Source organism: Watersipora subatra, chromosome 2, assembly GCF_963576615.1.
Source record: "Watersipora subatra chromosome 2, tzWatSuba1.1, whole genome shotgun sequence".
NCBI lineage: Eukaryota > Metazoa > Bryozoa > Gymnolaemata > Cheilostomatida > Watersiporidae > Watersipora > Watersipora subatra.
Genome location: NC_088709.1, coordinates 44,668,308 through 44,687,321, shown reverse-complemented (window position 1 = coordinate 44,687,321; position 19,014 = coordinate 44,668,308). Strand labels below are relative to the sequence as shown.

General features: G+C 36.7%; 2 protein-coding genes across 2 annotated transcripts; both read left to right on the top strand.

Moving 5' to 3' along the window:
- Positions 1-7,935: 7,935 nt before the first annotated feature.
- LOC137388694 (ran guanine nucleotide release factor-like) lies at positions 7,936-14,141 on the top strand. The gene is made up of 4 exons (XM_068075151.1): positions 7,936-7,990; positions 8,635-8,733; positions 9,764-9,916; positions 13,910-14,141. Exons 1-4 carry the CDS (start codon positions 7,950-7,952, stop codon positions 14,025-14,027), a joined length of 411 nt encoding a protein of 136 aa, XP_067931252.1. The 5' UTR covers positions 7,936-7,949; the 3' UTR covers positions 14,028-14,141.
- On the top strand, positions 10,499-12,051 carry LOC137387058 (piggyBac transposable element-derived protein 4-like). Its single transcript, XM_068073346.1, has 2 exons — positions 10,499-10,543; positions 11,503-12,051. The coding sequence occupies exons 1-2, from the start codon at positions 10,499-10,501 to the stop codon at positions 12,049-12,051; spliced, it is 594 nt and encodes a 197-aa protein (XP_067929447.1).
- Positions 14,142-19,014: the final 4,873 nt, after the last annotated feature.

The window sequence follows — 19,014 nt, the reverse complement described above, 5'->3', positions numbered from 1 at the left end:
AAATTATTTTTAAATTTTTCACATGAATCATCTCAAACTAAACCTGAGTTTTTCATTGCTATCTTGTATTCAGAATACTTTTACAGTTTCCGTTTTATTTGATAATATACCTGCAAATAGAGGCTGTTTGTTACTTTGTTATTAACAAAATGAAAGGATTATTAAAGGTTGACTTGCAACAAAATTCACATTACAGCTATTTGGTATCAAAAGATTCACCATGTCTTACTCTGTTGTGTTGTAAGTGCCAAATATGTGGAAATGTGATTACAAGCTCTTAAAAGCTCAAAAACGAAAAGTGGCCGTGTATTGGAATTTCTTTATTTCGATGTTGTAACCACGAATTTTGGTTATCATCTTGTCACGTATGTTCTCATGTGAATTGAAAGGCCAATACAAAGCTCAATATAAAACTTATTGTAGTACTAGTTTATGACAAACACTTCGGGTTTTACCGAAGGCCCTGCATCAAATATAGATGCTCGCTACTTTACAGTTTTGTTTTGGCATTAGTCAATCGTCACGTCGTTCTCTGATCATTTGACGCAATACTTTGCAAATAATTATTTGCAGCACTTTTCGATTATCACAGGTGACCAACAAGCTCGTCATGATTATCAGACAATGATATGTACTTCTTCGAGCTAAGGTTAAAAACCTTAACGATTTTTTACAGTAAGTTATAAGATATCAGTGCTAAAAGTGACAGCATTACAATGACGACTAAACAGACGCGTAAGAACAATAGACATAGTTTTATTGAATGCGTGAAGTATATTTGTGAAAATATTTCGATGAATAAGGTTGCAAGAAAGTGTAAACAGAAACCATCTCTCACAGCTACATCACATTTGAGCCATTTTGGAAAGGGAGTCCAAACTACGGGGGTCTTGTGTGGCTGCGATTTTCTGTTCATTTTTTTAGCTTTTAAGAGCTTGTAATCACCTTTCCACATATTTCGACCTACAACACAACAGAGTAAGACATGGTGAATCTTTTCATATCAAATAGCGGTAATGTGAATTTTGTTGCTAGTCAACCTTTAACAAGTTAAGTTTAAGGGTAATGAAGAAAAACTGTATGGAGTAGGGACAACTCTCAGTCTTTGCATATCAAAAATACGTTCTTGAGACTGACTGTTGGGGCTCTACTGAAACCACTGGAGAGCGCTCAACCCAATAATTTTTTAAAATACAACCACCAGAAATGAACAGGAGGGAGCTGAAACTAACACACTTGTGCTATGCGGACATAAGCAGAGTGTCTCGAACCCAAAGTTATCCAGGATACAGCCTGCTGGATCCGACAGGAAGGACCAAACTCTGTGGTAATTGCAACTCTTCAGTTCTATTCATCATTGCAACCTCCTTCGAGTTTGCCGTCAGTTGATGATATCAGAAAGTGATAATATTTCTCAGAATAAACGAATACTAATAAAAAATTAAAACTGATATGTCTAACAATTGTGACAGTATTTATGCTGCATCAGCAGGGGGCTAGAACTTAACAGTCCATTAACCCTTTCCAATCCAATTATAAATGCATCAACTGTCCTGCTATGACTAATCAATTTTTCATGCAGTCGCGATATCAAGACAAGTGTGCATTAAAACTGTGGTCACTTAGTCTAGGGTGGTCAGATTGTGTTTTAGTCTTTTGCATTAAAAAGCTGTCATATTTTCCCACCAGACTGTATTGCTTGTTGAGCTATAATTCTTTGTTAACGCTGTACAAAATTACAGATAAGACAGGAGGCTTCATACAGAGCTTCAAGTATGCCAACTTTGCAAGAATGATATGCTTTTTCAAAGTGTTACATCACAGTGAGACTTTGTCAGATACTGATTAGATATGTTATGCGTGAGCTCACAAAAGATCACGGCAAAATATATCCTAGATCAAAAGATACAGCAAAATAAGTACAAAAATTTCAATTGGACAATTAGTAGAGTTTTCACATCTTACCAAACATTATTGACAGCGGATTGTTTTAAAGCATTTAAATTGAATTTTTATATATTCACATTTTCTCTTTACAATAAAATACATTTACACAAAGATATTCATTGTAAATTATGTTCAGTATGACAGCGCCGGAAACATAGCACTGGGCACAGGGGTATAATGCCGCACTTGGCACTACAATACTTAGTTTCCACTCGCTTTTGATCAGTCCTCCTGGCTGTTCCGTGTCTTGAAGCATTTAGACCAGCAAGATCAGTGTCAGTTGATTGTGGTCTTCCACGTTTGCCGCCAGTACATGTAGGGTCAGGTCCAGCTTCATTCAGGAGGAGATCAACAAGTTTGAGCCGAAAATCAAGCGTAGAAATTAATGTACTAGTGTTCCGCTTGTAAACAACATGTGTGTTGTGTGTGGCAATGTCCAATTGATGAAAAAGAGCTTTTTGCACCACCTTAAACTACGACGATCCATGTTATAATATTTGATGTACTGATCTGCCAAATATACACCACCCTATATACTTATTGTAGTTGATAATTGACTCGGGTTTAACTTTCTCCCTGTCATTCCATGTTCTTCTTTCTAGGGTTTTAAGAATAATATCAGAATGTTTGTTAGAGCCAAATACAATAAAGTTTTCATCTCGCCAGCAGCCGGTCAACACTGCTGGACAGGTGAAGTATTGTGACTGGCCTTTATCGAGTGGTTGAATTGCTGTAAAAACTTTAATCACTATGTTTCTATGATGCGCAGTACTACGATGCAGTGCCCTCCGAAGTCGAGGGGATTGTACGTTTCCATGCTGCGCAGTGGTTTTCAGCAAATTAGCCAGAGCAGAGAAATTGTATAAATCGAATCGCCTGATAGAGAAATTGAATCGATCATGGATACCGAACGTCAGAAACGAACTTTTTATGCGTCTGTAATCATTATTCTTTTATTAACAATACACATTCACAAGGTTTTACAAACCTTAACGCGATTCTTACAAAGTAATATATTTTTAATAAGTATTTTTAAGTGATATATTATTTAATCGTTAATTTAGGACTTGTCAACTATTTTTCGAAAAGTGTTGATATCGATAACAAAGTCTAGGAAAGTAATCACCTCACCCTCGTAGGTGCAGACCATAATTAAATTTAGGTGAAAGAAGATCGACAGAATAGAAAAAAACAACATTAGTTGGATAACATTTGTACTAGTTTATGGCCTTCAAAGAATCCGTCTCCACGGCTTGAGAGCTATACGCAGCCACTGCGCAATTGCTGTTTCCTTGCTGCGAATTTGCACTGGTTTCGCACTGATCAGTGCGCAGTGATTTCAGTGCGAAGAAGCCGTTTTCATGATTCGGAGAGGGTGCAACTCTGAAGCACTGCGCATCATGGAAACAAAGTGAATATCTTTCAGACCATGCTTTTCGTTGGAACGGAGAGTTCGATAAGCGTACATTCCTCGTTGATACAATTCTTTCAGCAACTGATGGCTTGTGTACCTGTTGTTTGTGAAAAGTTCATGGTTGTTGTTGAGAAACCCGTTCATCATATCCAAGATGGTTCTATGTGCTAACCCTTGTGAAATGTCAGCATCTTCTCTATCTCGACCTTTGTACAGTGAATATCAACAGACATAGCCGGTGTCGCTTTCTGCTAAAACATGGCCTCTCATACCAAACCTTGCCCTCTTCATTAGTATCTACTGCTTAAAAATCAGGCGACCTTTAAACACCAGCATTGTCTCATCAATCGCTATGTGCTTTTTAGGACTATACACAGTCTCAAATCTATGATTTAGTAGGTGAGTTATTGGAGAGATGCGGTGGATACGATTGGTGGGCACCAACTCATTATCCACAATATGCAGGGCATGCAAGATTTTTATGAATTTGTTTCGTGACATCACACTGTTAAAAAATGGGGCGGCCAGTTTGGGATCAATGCTGACATATTACTGCAGTGTGGGTTTCTTGATTATGCCAGTCAGCATGATGAGAGCAGAGCATCTCTGAAGATTGTTCATGTTGATTGGCTGCCAGTTCTGGTGTCTGGAGTTTCCAAATCGTTTTTTTTACTAAGATCAAATTGGTAATTTCATTAGTAAAAAACTGCTTGAAATAATCTAGAAGTGATGCATCTTGAGGCATACAAACTTTCAGACCAGGAGTGCCACTAAATAGGATTTCGCGGTTCTGCTGGGGAGTATTTTTCTGCCATTGCCATCCACCTAAGGCAAAAGCGAAAATAACTAACACAACTGATGTGTAATAATGCATTCCTAGTCAAACATTATACACAACATACATGAAAACAATTATGTGTGAGCAATCATAACATGTGTGTGTACCTTGTTGAGTTTGGGCAGCTCCAGTGCCGCCGTGAGTTTTATCTGCACTTATTTGACCACGCCCTCTCTTTCCATCTTGCCCACCACCTAGATCCCCATTTCCATGAGGCCTACCACGACCTCTACCACAACTTCTACCAAGGCTTCTACCACGACCTCCACTACGCCTGCCATCACCATCACCTCCATTATAATTTGAACCATATAAGAAACTATCACGAAGGTACTACCATAAGTCACACAATTGAAACAAACATTTCATGTAAAAACATACCATGTTCTAATCTTTTACTAGATTCATCCACATTACTCATATCTGCCATGTTCTCGTCATGACTGCTAGAATGATCTAATTATGGTGTTGAGGCTTTTGGTCCATGGTCAACTCCTACATCCTCACATAAATGTAATGTAAAAGATCATGGTATTTAGTATTTCATGCATGCAACTGATTCCACTGAAACTACTACAACTACTACTCCTAGTTCCATGAGCTAGATTGTCTTTCCTACCTCATAAAACAACCACTGGAGCCATTTAATAGCATACTATTCACATCAGGGCTGGGCCACTAGCAAATATTGGACGCACTGCACTAAAGTGCACTACCAGCCATGGTTTTGCAATACGCATTTGCACTATGAACTTTTAGGGGGAGCTTTATGCGCTTTGCACCATCCAATTATTAGGACAGAATCATACACTTGCATTTTACACTTTGCACTTTCTCCAAGTAAAAGCGAAATGGCTGAAAACCGCTGGTAGCGTAGTGATTTTTAAATATGAATAGAAATGGCATAGTGCCCCTCAGATACTTAGAATCAAAGGTAATCTATTTCTAACATTTCATTACAACATTAACTCTTCCTTTGACTTCACTGGACAGTCAGTATACCATGTCTAAACTTCACCCACTTCAAACTCCGGTTATTCCGAGATCAGGGTGAAGAGAGCATACCTCTTACCCGGAATATCCAGGATCAGATTTGAAAGGGTTAACAGCAAACTGACTAATGACGTTGATTTGCTGTCTGCTATCTATACTAAATACAAATGCAACAATAAATGTTATTCTCCTCAAACTAGCCATCATGGTGCAATAAACGAGACCCTAACAAAAAACTCGTAAATACTTACATACAATATGTAGGAACAGTACTCACAGGTAATAAAAAGGCATATCATGTGGATGAAAATAGTAAATACTAAGTCTCGCCTCGTGAAAATATATCAATGTACACAGCAAAATAGTATAGTACAAGTAGTACAGATTGAGTCGTAATTGTAAACCATTTTTCACATACGTCGAAGTATTAGGACCGTGCTAGACAAGGAATTACTATAATTAGCCTGAGATGGTTATTAATTATTTCTATGGCGTACCTTTCAAAGTTTTAATAAAAAGCCTTCCGGTTTAAGGTTAGAAAATGAACTTCGATACGAACAGCAACCATGAAAAGATTAAATGTTAATTATGTAGCGAACTGTGGACACTTCTCGTGATTCTTCTCCATTATGGGTTTGTATAGATCAAAGAATGTCAATGTGGCAGTCTAACAACTTTGGTGTTCAAATAAAGTTTCTACGATAAATAAAATTTACTAACGTGTGAACATTATGAATAAGTTTACTAAAGATTTTCAATTCAGAAAAATGTTCTATCAGTATCATCAAATGGTCTGTCATCTCTTTGAGATCAACTCCTATGCCACAAGTTCTTCCTCCATATCTGGTGGTTTGATCACCTACACCTTTTGTTAGTTTACCACGTTTCTCAACATTGGATATCTGGCCGCACAAATGAGAGATTTCATACAGTATAGTCTACTTTGTGGAGTCGCTTCCCAATGGACCTTGTCAGGACCATCACTCATTTTACAGAGTTTGTAAGCTAGAATTTATTTCTCAATTTTAAGGTTCACTACAGTAGGAATAGATATACACAGCTTCCTTTGTACAGTTTTGCATGACAACCACCCAGCAATAAAGTATCAAACACATATTTTACATAATGGTTTCTAGCATAATAATAGATGGTCCCAGATTGCAAGACAAGTAACTAGGATAATAGTGTTTTTCCACTTAATGAAATTAGTTTCGACAGTGAGCTAGATTGGTTTACTAAAAACAAATAAATAATACCGTGATCGTACTTGTAACCCTGGAGTGTGTGTGCGTGTGTGTGTTTTATTTCATCAACTAGTAAAAATAAAACATTTAGTAAATATATATACTGTACTTTTCGGACTATAAACCGCACCTTTATATAAGCTGCATCTGCTTTATTTTCCAAAAAAACGATAATAAAACAATACATAAGCCGCACCTTTGTATAGGCCGCAGAACCCATGACTGTGCTTTTTAACGCGGCAGCAACTTTGCTGTTTAAAACGGAACAGTGCACAATGGCACAGTTTCATATTATCCGACGCTTTTTAACTTAGTGCCTAACGGGACTGTATCGTGAGGCATTGTTTCGTATTTTCTTTCACCGCTAGAAGCACACTAATTGGAGATTCCCGTTAGTGCGCCCTAGCGGTGAAAGAAAAAGCCACAGATTAGCCGCACCCTTATATAGCCGCATGGCTCAAATCATCAAAAAAAAGGTAGCGGCTAACAGTCCAAAAAGTACGGTAGTTACAATATTGATTGAAAGAAAAAAATAAATTAAAGCGTAATTCGTACATATTAAGATATGATGAGGTCTACATGCCCAGTAGCACGTGTTACATCATAATTTCAAAATAACACACAATTAGTTTAATTACAAGCAGCTACAACAGTAAAAAACTATGCTGCACGCTCTGGTTCTTCTTACACTACTTAGACCATAAGTCAACCATTTATAGGCTATGTATAGCCTATCAATAGCCTATATTCTAAGCGGGTCGAAAAATAACTAATGACTGCTAACAGAACTTTAGCTTGTAATGACACACAGATTGACATTTTTGATAAGGAAGCATCCAAATTTGACAAAGCTAAAAGGCTTCTTATTCTCAGCAGCAAGATCTTTAAGCTAAACTGTTTGTTTTTCTTGTTGTAACAAGTTTATACATAATTCATCAGATTACGTGTACTGCAATCATTATGTTTCTTCGGTTACCTCTATAAAATCACTTCTTTCAGACAGTTTAAAACATTTTACTGTGTTTGATTTATGTTTTTTATTGAGTTGTGCGCACTTAGAGTTTCAGTATGATATACAGTTCAAAAGGAATTGTACTGTTCTAAACGCTGTCACAGTCAATGGAAAGCTGTTAATATGGTCCAGGATCATTCAACCCGCTTGTATATGCAAGGTTAAAAGGGTTGTCTCTATGAATGTGAACTCTTGTCGCTGGTTGCATGTCAGCTGATAGCAGTTGAATAGATTCACTGCTTCTGATGCCAACAGTTTACTGTTGTTACAAGGGTAGTTTAGTACCATAAAGTCACCTGTTTTTGTTTGGCAAACAGTTTTCAAGTCATTAAAAATAGAGAATGCTAAAGTTGGTAGAGGAAATAACTCATAGCACACCGTCAGTCAGTTGGGTATAAGCTGGTTTTATCCTTTTGCACTTCCAGTGACCTGCGTGAGATTCCAGATAATCAGGAAGTGTTTGCTCATACATGCACTGACCAGAGTGTCATTATTGAAGTGATGGAATATGAGGAATCGGAAGATGATAATCAGGCACTCAGGTTGGAGTCGTCTTTCCTCTTTTCTAAGTCGCTTTTTAATCCTCTCTCCCCACTCTCTTTCCCCCATGCCTCACCTCATTGTTTTTCCTCACCCTTTTATCTCTTTCTTCATCTTCTTTCTCTTTTTTTCTCTCCTTGCCTTCTCTCTTCATTCTCTTTTTTTGATCTCTCTTTCTCTTCACTCTCTCATACCTTGCTCTCTCCCTTCACTCCAGTCTCCCAACATTTCATTTTGTTCTATTTTCTCATTTTTTTGTTCCGTTTTCTCAATCTCTCCATCTTCAGTCTCTCCTCTCTTTTTACACATTCACGTATTTCTATCTCTTTTCCTTCTACATGGGTTTTCTTTTCAGTTAGTAGGTATGCGCCCCTCATATTTGCAACGTTTTTTGCGCGTATCTTGCGTCATAAATGGTCAATCCGCATTGATGTTGGCGTTAGCCGAAATGATATTGATGTTTTGATTGTGTTTTCTCATACACCTTTTCAATTAACTAATTTTGAAATGCTAGCATGAACATACTATATTTAGGTTGCTATGACTCCAGCTACCCATTTCAAACATGTCCTTTAGTGTGTTTGTTAGACACTAATTTACTGGCTGAGAATTTACATTACTTACTATTTCTTTCATCCTCCTTTAGGATATACTTCAAAGATTTAGTCGACACAAATAATGCAGATGTGGATGTCAATAGTCTCTGTAACCAGCCTCTGGAGTTGTCTTCTCTGTCTGCCTCTCAGTATGTAATGCAATTTATGCCTCAGCTTAATAAAGATCTTTTTTTCTTAAAATGTCACAATGTTTAAAATCATTTGAAGTTGTTTGGCGTATCTAGCATCCTCATGCTATTTATAACTGAACTTTGATATATTTACTGTTGGTGCACGTCGATGCTGTGGTCACCAAATAAAGATCGGAACCACATTAACCTTCAAAGACACGACAATTAGATAGGCTAATAATTTTCATGATAGGCTTGTTTATGTATAGCAAGAAGGGTGTTTTCGGTCAATCTATGTATAATTGGGTGCATTAAAAATGGAAACCTCTGACAATATTTATTTAGGAAGCTCAAATCAGTAATCTGGGAAAAAGCAATGGAGATCAGTTTTCGCAAGGTAATTTTTTAATTAGTTTAGTTGTTCGTCATCTACAATGTATATAATTAAAAAAACTATCATTAGCATTTGTCAATTATCTAGGCTACTGGTCGCGCGCAACTGTGCCAAATGATTAAAAATTTGTCAAGGAACTTGTTTTCAATTAAAATTGAGCTATTTTTTCCCTAACCATTTTCCCAAAATCTGTAAACTGCTACTATCATGTTTCCGCCGTCAGTTCAAACCGCCGAGGAAGCCAAAATTCAGCATCTTCTATGATGTATATCCCATATTTTCTGTCCAAAACAATTGATAGACTGCTGATTAGGCTATGATTTCAGTGAGCATTCGGGATCGCTCTATGATTAACTCCATGTTGGGTAATAACATACTAATATACTATATTATGAAAATTTCTTAAGTATTTATATTTTATTTATTATCATAATATATAGTATATTATTTTATTGTAGTATTTTATATTTTGTTATCATGGTATATTATATTACCCTAGTATATTATTAGTATGTTATATTATGATAGTATATTTGGAAAAGTTATCCAAATAAGGGTAGGTAGCCATTCTTTCTGAAAAGCTTCTATTACGAGCTTGTCCATCTATTTGATGAAGTGCATGGACTGAGCTCAAATGAGTTACCGATCTTGTAGTTGTAAGAGTTGTCGGCTCATGAAAGGCATACAATCAGTGGGCAAGTTCAAGGACACTGCCAGAAACACAGTAGAAGTTCATATGGCCCTTCTTAGACTCCCCCAGTTTACATCTGATATTCTCCTTACCTTCAATAATCCTCTTCATATCAGGTATGTCTAGTTAGCCTTTGTTCTTAAATCTAACCGTGCTCTTTATGTCAAAACATGACCTAGTCCCACCCCCAATCTACTTATCATGTCTTATATATGTTGTACACAATTAAATAGAATCACAAAGAGCAATTATTGAATCTGATCAATATGAAATTATCTATGAAGCTTACATCAGACCTATTCCGCTAATTAACCCTTTGCGTACCAAGACCGACCTTTGTCGGTTTACGAGCAATGTCTCAGCGTACCAAAACCGACAAACCCGACATTTTTGCCGTTTTCGATAGACCTTTTTAAAAACGTTTTGTTTATTTTAAAAACAACGTTACAAATTAAAATTAAAAATTTGAGCAATTTCAGTAAGTTTTTTACTACTGTTTTGACGCTATAAATAATAAATTTTATGCGCATGTGCAAAAAGAACACGTTGTAAAGATTTGATCTTTCTTTATGGAAAACTGATCAACATGGACGGACGTGATAATTTGAGCTCGGCTAAAAAAATGTGTTTAGAGGATGATATCGACTGGTTCGAAAGTGAGGAAGAGGATTTCAGGTCAGAAGAATGTGGGGAAGACGATGAAAGTGAAAAAGAAGATCGACAGAGTGAATCTGATGACGAAAGTGAGAGTGAAATGACCGACGTTGAACCAGGGAGTAATTTCGGATTTCAAAGAGGAGCTGATCTGAAACCGAAAGAACTGCATTTTGATGAGAGCTTGGCAGGTGTACAAAGTCGAATTACTGGACAGATAAGTATTTTCAATTATTTACAGCTTTTTATTACATCGGCCATCATGAATGTTATAGTTAACGAAACAAATAGATATGGCCTTCAAAAACATGGCGATGCATGGGAGTCTGTCGATGGCAAAGATATTTGGCGAGTTTTTGGTTTAGTTTTGCTCATGGGTATTGTCAAGAAGCCTACTTTGTTGTCGTATTGGTCTACCAATCCGTTATTATCAACGCCAATGTTTAGTAAAATGATTTGGAGGAATAAGTTTTTAATGGTTTTGAACAGTGTGCATTTCACTGACAATTCGGAAAACCCTGATGGCAATAAGTTATTCAAGCTAGGGAATGTTTTAGCCATGATATCTGACCGGTTATCTTCTGTTTTGCTGCCTGGTAAATTTATATCTATAGATGAAAGCTTGCTGGCTTGGAAAGGACGGCTCAGCTTCAGGCAGTATATTCCATCTAAAAGATCTAGATTTGGAATAAAGCTATTTGCTCTCTGCGATGCTGTCTCTGGCTATGTGCACAAGCTGTCTGTGTACATTGGTGATGAGCGAGAACAAGCCGAAGGAACTAATAGAGGAATCACTCACAACATAGTGATGAACTTAATGAATGGTTTGCTTAATTCGGGTCGTTGTTTATATATGGATAATTGTTATAATTCGCCAGAGTTAGCAGCTGAACTTATTAAAAATAACACGCATGTTTGCGGAACTCTGCGTGCAAACAGAAAAGGTGTTCCTAAAGATTTGAAAGTTTGCAATGGAAAAGCTATTAAAAAAGGTGAAACAACAAGCTTTTCTAATGGAGAAAGTATGATTGGCTGTTGGAGAGATAAGAAATATATTTCTGTAATTTCAACTATGCATAAAAACTTGGATGTCGTAGATACAGGCAAAGTAAACTATAAAGGGGATAAAGTTTGCAAACCAGCTGCTGTTTTGGATTACAACCGATACATGGGAGGAGTTGACAAATCTGATCAAAATTTGCATTATTATAACGCTGCGCGTAAAACCATGAAATGGTACAAAAAACTATTTTTTCATTTATTAGATATTTGTGTGTACAATGCAGCCATAGTTTATAGAATCCGTAGCGGTTGTAAAATAACTGACTTAGAGTTTCGACAGAAATTAATTGAACATATATTTGAATACACTGGATCTTGCCGCAAAAACACTGTTCCCCGCGCTTCAACTTCTTCCGCTCATCGATTAGTGCTAAATAGTCCAGGAAAAGGTAAACGAGCTAAATATAGAATTTGTAGGCGCTGCCCAAAGCGAGCTGATGACAACACCCGTAAGCGAGATGAAACTAGATTTGAATGCCAAGCATGTGGAGTACCTTTGTGCAAAACCTGTTTTGAGCCTTACCATGCTAGATAAATTTCCAAATTGTATTTAAAATAATTTAGTTTATGCAAATGCTTTGTTGTGTTGTTAGCTATTGTACATACACTTGCTGAAATGTCATGATATATTGTAGTTGTTGTGCATTGTTATGTTGTATTTGTTGCCCACGGCCCTCTTCAGGGCCACATCTAATCAAAGAGTTCAGTTCTCATATTGTTCTGCCATCTGGCAGAAGGATTTCTCCATCATTTGCCGTTTCTGCTCATAATAAATGTTGCTTCCTGTCTTTTGCTGCTTCACCAACTGTGTGAATACAGGCTCACCACTCAATTCTTCTTGTGCACAACCAGTTAATCTTTGCTGCAGCACACATGCATCCATGCAATCAGTTTGCAAAATTGTTACATGAATCTATAGTTTCAAGAAATGCATATCAATCTGACAGAAAAAAATAATAACTGAATATATAGATCTGAAGTTGCAGTGTTTGCAAGCTGCCCGGAGGAAAAAATCTCAGTCTGTAGGAAAATATCTCAGCTTTTAGATGCATATTCATTTGCAGTTTTATATAAATTTGCACCAGAGTTTGAGGGGCCATGTCCGGTAACTGCAGCACTGCTTATCGCCATGGCGTCAGGAGCATTTCGTAGGTCTGCACCCGCGATGCACAGGAGCACCTAACTACACTTTTGATGCGCTTGGACAACCCATTCTTTTTGCAAACTCTTGTAAACATATAACACCATGCAGATGCTTATCAGGAACCGGTTTTAGCAGAGATATTGCTTCCAAAAATGTATTTGTTATCGAAATTTCATGGTAGAGGGGTGACAACTTCGTCGAATCTGGCTTGTGACTAAAGTGTTCCCAGTCGATGTACAGGGAATATATGGCTGTTTGTTGAAAAATTTCTAAGCTTTCAAATGCATATTCCTTTACAGCTCCATGCGAATTTGCATGCGAGTTATAGCCAAGTTTAGACGACCATGTCGCGCCTCCATTATTCGCAGGTTGTTAGAGTCTTGCGCTGAAAATTTCGAAAGGCGTTCCTGCATTGCAACGGAGCTTATAACTCCGCGTTCAATGCTCTTCGACGATCAGTTTTTTTGCAAAATGTTGTGAACATATGACTCTATGCAAGTATATTTAGTACAACATTGTCAATTACTTATATCAATTAGAAAAATACAATTGAAAATGGCACACAAAAATAAAAATTTCATAGCTTCAGCAAATCGAAATTTTTGTTGGCAAGTATTTGTGAGTTATCTACATAGAAAAAGCATCAGCTTGTAGAGAAATTTCTCAGCTTTCTTATGCAAACTAATTTATGTAACTGCCACAATTTTGTTGTAAGTTACTGCAGTTTCTATGCGTTCATGTCGGCAGCTCAAATCGCGCAAGTTATTGCACGGTACTCTAGTGGTTTTTCTATCGTAACCGCGCGGTCGCTAAAGGGTTAAACAGTTATCATTTGTAATCTTATATTGCTGCCAGAAAACACCAAACTGTTAACGAATTGCTACTACACTAAAACTACACTAATTGCTGTTCGCATCATAAAACTGATATAAATTGTGGTTTTATTGGACAATGAAGCATTTGTCTTTATAGAGGCAGTCCGTATATCATTTATCTGTAAGTTTAACAATAATAGATTAATAATAATATATCATGTTATGTAATAACACAGAATATATTAATAATTAATAATAATAGATAATATATTTTGTTGAGTAAAGATGAATGTAAAGAGACTGTTATGTGGTATAAATGTAATTTTTAAAATAGTCTTTCAATGGTGTTACTTGCTAGTTGATTTGCATGTACTCATCGTATATATCTATCACCTTTGCAAGTCATCTGTCTGTGTGTCTCCTGCTGTTTACAGTGCAGAGAGCAGCAGCAGCGATGCCAATACTTCTACTAGTGAGTCTGACTGGACAGAGGATCACTTTCTACAGACTGTCAAATCCCTCACTATTGTAAATAATGGCTTGTTTGGTTGATTTTCAAATACTGGATCTTTATTCTCTCTATTTAATTATTCTATCGGTGTTGTAAATAATACTTATGAAAATGCATGTGTATGAAAATGGATGTATGTATCTATGCTTATGTAATACCACACTGTTGCATTAATACACTAATGTAATAGGACACAAGTGCATTAATACACTAATGTAATACCACACTGTTGCATTAATACACTAATGTATTAGCACACAAGTGCATTAATACACTAATGTATTAGCACACAAATGCTTTGATACACTAATGCAATAGCACACAGTCTATTAATACACTAATGTACTAGCATACTGGTGCATTAATACACTAATGTAATAGCACCCTAGTGCCTTAATACACTAATGTAATAGCACACTGGTGCATTAATCCACTAATAAAATAACACAAGTGTATTAATACACTAATAAAATAGCACAAAAGTGTATTAATATAACAATGCATTGCCTAATTAATGCATTAAAAACTGGAGAATAAATGCATTCGTACATTAGTATTTAGCTCACTAATGTAATAGCCATGTAATGCATCAGTTCAATAAAGCATTAATGCACTAACACACTAATATATTAGTGCATTAATTAGTTAGTTCACTAGCATGATCTACTTATCCAGTAATTGATAGACTAATAGCTGCAATATGTAGAACGTAAACAGCGGTATTAGCCATATTAAGAACACAGCAATAAACTGTGTGGACTATTATTAATCATTTGCACAGGGATGTTCATGAAATACCCAGGCAGTTGTTCAGTCATTTAAAATATTAATTATTAAAGAATAAAGTAAACAGAAATAACACTCACTTTAAAATGAGAGTATCTGGTGAGGAAAAGAAATAGGGTTAGTATGTATCTACAGCTTTTTATTGCCATTCATAATCATCAACATAATGACTTGTCCCACGAACAAACGAGCGGATGCGAAGTTAGGGAGTTTTTATGATAAATGCATGTGCACACAACTTACGAAAATTATTCATCAACGATGAGACGAACCCTTGTTTGAAAATTTCATCAACTTATTTAACCATCGTTTTGTAGATTAGTTAAAGTATAATAACGATACAAAACTCATATAGGCCTATTTAAATATGTTACCAAGTCTTTGTGAATTATAGAAAGTCTATGAAAACTTACCCATCTGATCGGATTATACACAAATAGACAGATTTATTAGGACGAAAATCATCACAAAACGCTTGAAAAGCTTGGTTTAATAAAAATTAAGACCGGAAATTGAAACGGCGGTCGACAGAGGATAGAACGATCAAGTCGGGCGTATTTCGCGAAAAAATAACGTGCAAATTTCACCAGTCTATGGCATTGTTTACTTGTAATCGAATTTATTCGAAGGTTTCTGTAATAAACGTAGACCGTTTGAGGCGTTGACTGATTTATAAATACGAAATTGTGGTACACAGTTTATCAGCTTATGTTTTTTTGTTTAATCACCGAAGGCTTCACCTCTTTACCTCTAAAATAGATTGTTAGTTGCACTTTTTTAGAGTCGTGATCCCTCAAATTCATTTTATATCATCTCAAACAAGTCTCATTTACACTATACTCTGTCAATTCCTGCTGAGAACTACTTTTTCAACAACCAACAGTACCCTTTCTTTTTTCCATTATCACTTTGGTCGTGGGCTGTATGACAGTGGAATTTCTAGTTTTATTATATGCCAAAAATATAGGTAAATATTCATAAAAATAGATATTAAATATTTAAAACATTTGCATTGAAGTTAATAAATGTTGTGTAAAATGTTCAGATGTAAGTTAATGCAATTATCTGTAGTCATGGTACCACACAACAAAGTCAGTACAGCGGGAATTCCAACTGCGTAATGAGCTGCCATGGAGGCTATTTTACATGATAGGTGAAATGTAACATCCTCTGTTGTGCCCGGCGTATCAACTCTTCTCACAGTCATAACCATAGATATAGTGAACCCTAGATTGGCCAATAGCTATCATTACAATTAGTTTACAATTACATTACGTCGCAGTGATGTGCATAACAGCATCATAGCCTTCTATTGAGCAATGAGTTTAGTAGTGAAAGCATGCTTGTCATAGTAGTTTTTAAGTCATAAACGTAACAGTAAGACCAAATTCTTAGTGAAATGTCACCAGAAGTGACTATAACACCCCAGGTATATCCTGAATTGTCCATAACAAGACAGAACTTCAACTCAAAACAAGAAGTTCTCAATATCATAAGCTATCTACGCCAATTAAAGACACCAAGCGGAAAGCTGCTTGTGGAAAATGATAGGAAAACCTTCATAATTGACATGACATTGCTCAATATCTTTTTAGCAACTACCCTTACATCAACTACTTCCTAACCTTTAAGATCAACCAAGATCACATCGAGACTCTCTTTTCCACTATACGATCTATCGTGAAAAAGGTAGGGTGGCTATAACAATAACCTGGATGTGCCGTGCTTTAGATCTGCACTTCGAGCACTGCTCATAAAAGCAGATATCACACCAATTCCCAATGCTAACTGTATTAATCTGGATGGGAACAGGCCTGATAAAACTGGCCAACTCATGCTACATTCTCTGGCTAGAAAGAAGAAGGAAGAGACAAAAGCTGAAGAAGGTGAAGATGAGGAGTTCGGTGATGAGGAATTTTTTTAAACTCAAATGTGATGACTGTATCAAGTTCTTGACCGATGTAGAAGTAGTGGAAAGTAGAGGTAGTGATGACGTAACCCTAATCTCAGTTAAAAACAGAGGAGGATTTGTGACACCATTGATAGGCCAAATATGTATTGCTCCAGAAAAGTGCTTACGTTCACACATGGAGAGCTATGGTATCACACAGAGAGCTTTTAAACAAGTAACATCACTGACAATAACATTTATGTCTTATTACATAACCTCATTCAAGGTTTTACATGTACAGTGCATGCCAACAGTCTACTCAAAACTATAGTAAATCGTTATATTAAAATCAGAATACACTTTGCCGCTTCAAAGCAGGAACCTAGTTCAACCAACCTTAGACAAAAGCTATCTCGTCCAGTTATTATCAGTCATGTCTAATGAGTGTTTAATACAGTGGTCCAGCTTAACTGCTTCTAAATCTCATTTGATTCATTAGTTTGTTATTAGTTTAATTTCTATTTGGTCACTCTTTGTATTATCAATGATATAGAAGCTTCTAAATCATTGGTATTATTCATTACCATGTGTGTAAGATTCTTGCCTTTCTCATCCAAAGTCATATCCGTAAGTCCTCATGCTCAGGTCGCGTGGCTTGTGCTCGAAAACAGATGACTCACAAAAGAAAAAATAATCCTCCAACAAGCCGCACATGCCCAGAGACAGCGGCTAATGACGGAGGTTTTGTCGTCTTTGACCCCTTCGGGAGCAAAAGTGTTGAGACGGGTTTCGCTATGCCCCCATCCTTTTGAATAAGAAAACAGGCTACATCAGTACATGTGAAAAGAATTTTCTTTTACTTTTAAGTTCGACTTAAAATTCCTAAACCCTTGCATCAAGAACTTACTTGCCATGTCTCAGCTAGATTTTTATTGCGCTGTTAGCGGGCTTCACGTTTATGGCAATATGCTGGTCAAGAATGAAAAGGTGTTAATAACCTACGAATGTGGTGAGTTAAACATGAGCGATAAGTTCTTCTTTAGTCTAAAGTATTACATAAACATGACCTTGAAAATAAACGAGTATGTCGCCAAAACCCCGTACATAAAAGTGTATCATGACTGCAATTTTATGGTTATAGCGCTGAACTGAGCATAGACCGCATTTATCGAGAAGCCGCCCTGAGCCCCACGTAAGTTTTAAAAACTTGGCTTTAGCCACGGCCTATGACCTTGAACCAGAAGCCGCGCCCAACGACAAGCCGCGCGGATTGAGCATAAGGACTTAGGTATATAAGCTTTAACTATTCTCAATAAAATATGCAGTCTCATATGCACAAACTATGGAATAATTGTGCAGGTTTTAGTGTTAAGTCAATAGGGATTCATAGATCAGTTGATTCACTCTACACATCACCACGACGTTGCATCATGCTAATTATAGGCCTCACTTATTTTGATTATTCGCATATCTAGGGTTTAATATATCTATGGTCATAATCTTCTTTTTAGACATGCAGAGGTTTGAATATCCAGAGAGAACAATCATAATCCTCAGCAGGTGTTACCTCATGGTCTTCATCAGTTATATAATTCCTCTTATTATTGTACACGAGGCTGTACCATAGGATCCAGCCTACCATAGCTACTAACAACATCGATGACGGACATGTCACAGGGAGGTTTCGTTGGAAACTTAAACATGACTAATCTACGAGGATTTGTTTTAGGGCTGCTTGACTGTATCTTCTGCTTAGTACTTCCTAATTTAGTTGCAGGCTTCATCAATCTTTTCCAAATAATATATGTGATCCGGCGGAAGGTCATCCTTGGATAGAAAAGTTAGAAAAGCTCAAGATGGGAATCAATTATTTTTCTGTATTGTATTCAGTTCCTGCAGTGATTATGATAGCGTGTCATTTACATGAGCAACACTATAGAGCCGAATGGGACAGAAACATTGCATGCCCGTGTGACAGTTCAGGTACCAAACCAGGGTACTAATTTTATATGCTCAAGTACTTCATTTGTTTATTTGTTGGTATTCCTTTGGGCTTCTATGTATGGTCTAGAAAAAATTGCCTCTTGAAAAATCCTTTGCCGAAATGTGCCTGCTGTCGATCAGCAGCTGACAAAGTACACGACAGTTACTAGTTACATGACAACAGCAATGCTAGCCCCTTCTTCTGCTCTACCTACTAACAACAAAGAAAGTAGTTAAACTGTTCTGGGTCATACCCCTAGCAATGTATGACCAACACCTGTTGTGGGAGTTATCTTTTCTTTGATAAAACCAACTACAAACTCTTCCATTAGCAACACTAATTTGTTATAGCTATTTTATTGTATTTC

Bases quoted from the DNA above. Each gene is read 5' to 3' on its own strand.
- LOC137388694 (XM_068075151.1), top strand. From the start codon at position 7,950: ATGGAATATGAGGAATCGGAAGATGATAATCAGGCACTCAG. The intron at 7,991-8,634 runs GTTGGAGTCGTC...ATCCTCCTTTAG, and splicing joins GATGATAATCAGGCACTCAG to GATATACTTCAAAGATTTAG. The intron at 9,917-13,909 runs GTATGTCTAGTT...TGCTGTTTACAG, and splicing joins AATAATCCTCTTCATATCAG to TGCAGAGAGCAGCAGCAGCG.
- LOC137387058 (XM_068073346.1), top strand. From the start codon at position 10,499: ATGAAAGTGAAAAAGAAGATCGACAGAGTGAATCTGATGACGAAA. The intron at 10,544-11,502 runs GTGAGAGTGAAA...TGGAGAGATAAG, and splicing joins GAGTGAATCTGATGACGAAA to AAATATATTTCTGTAATTTC.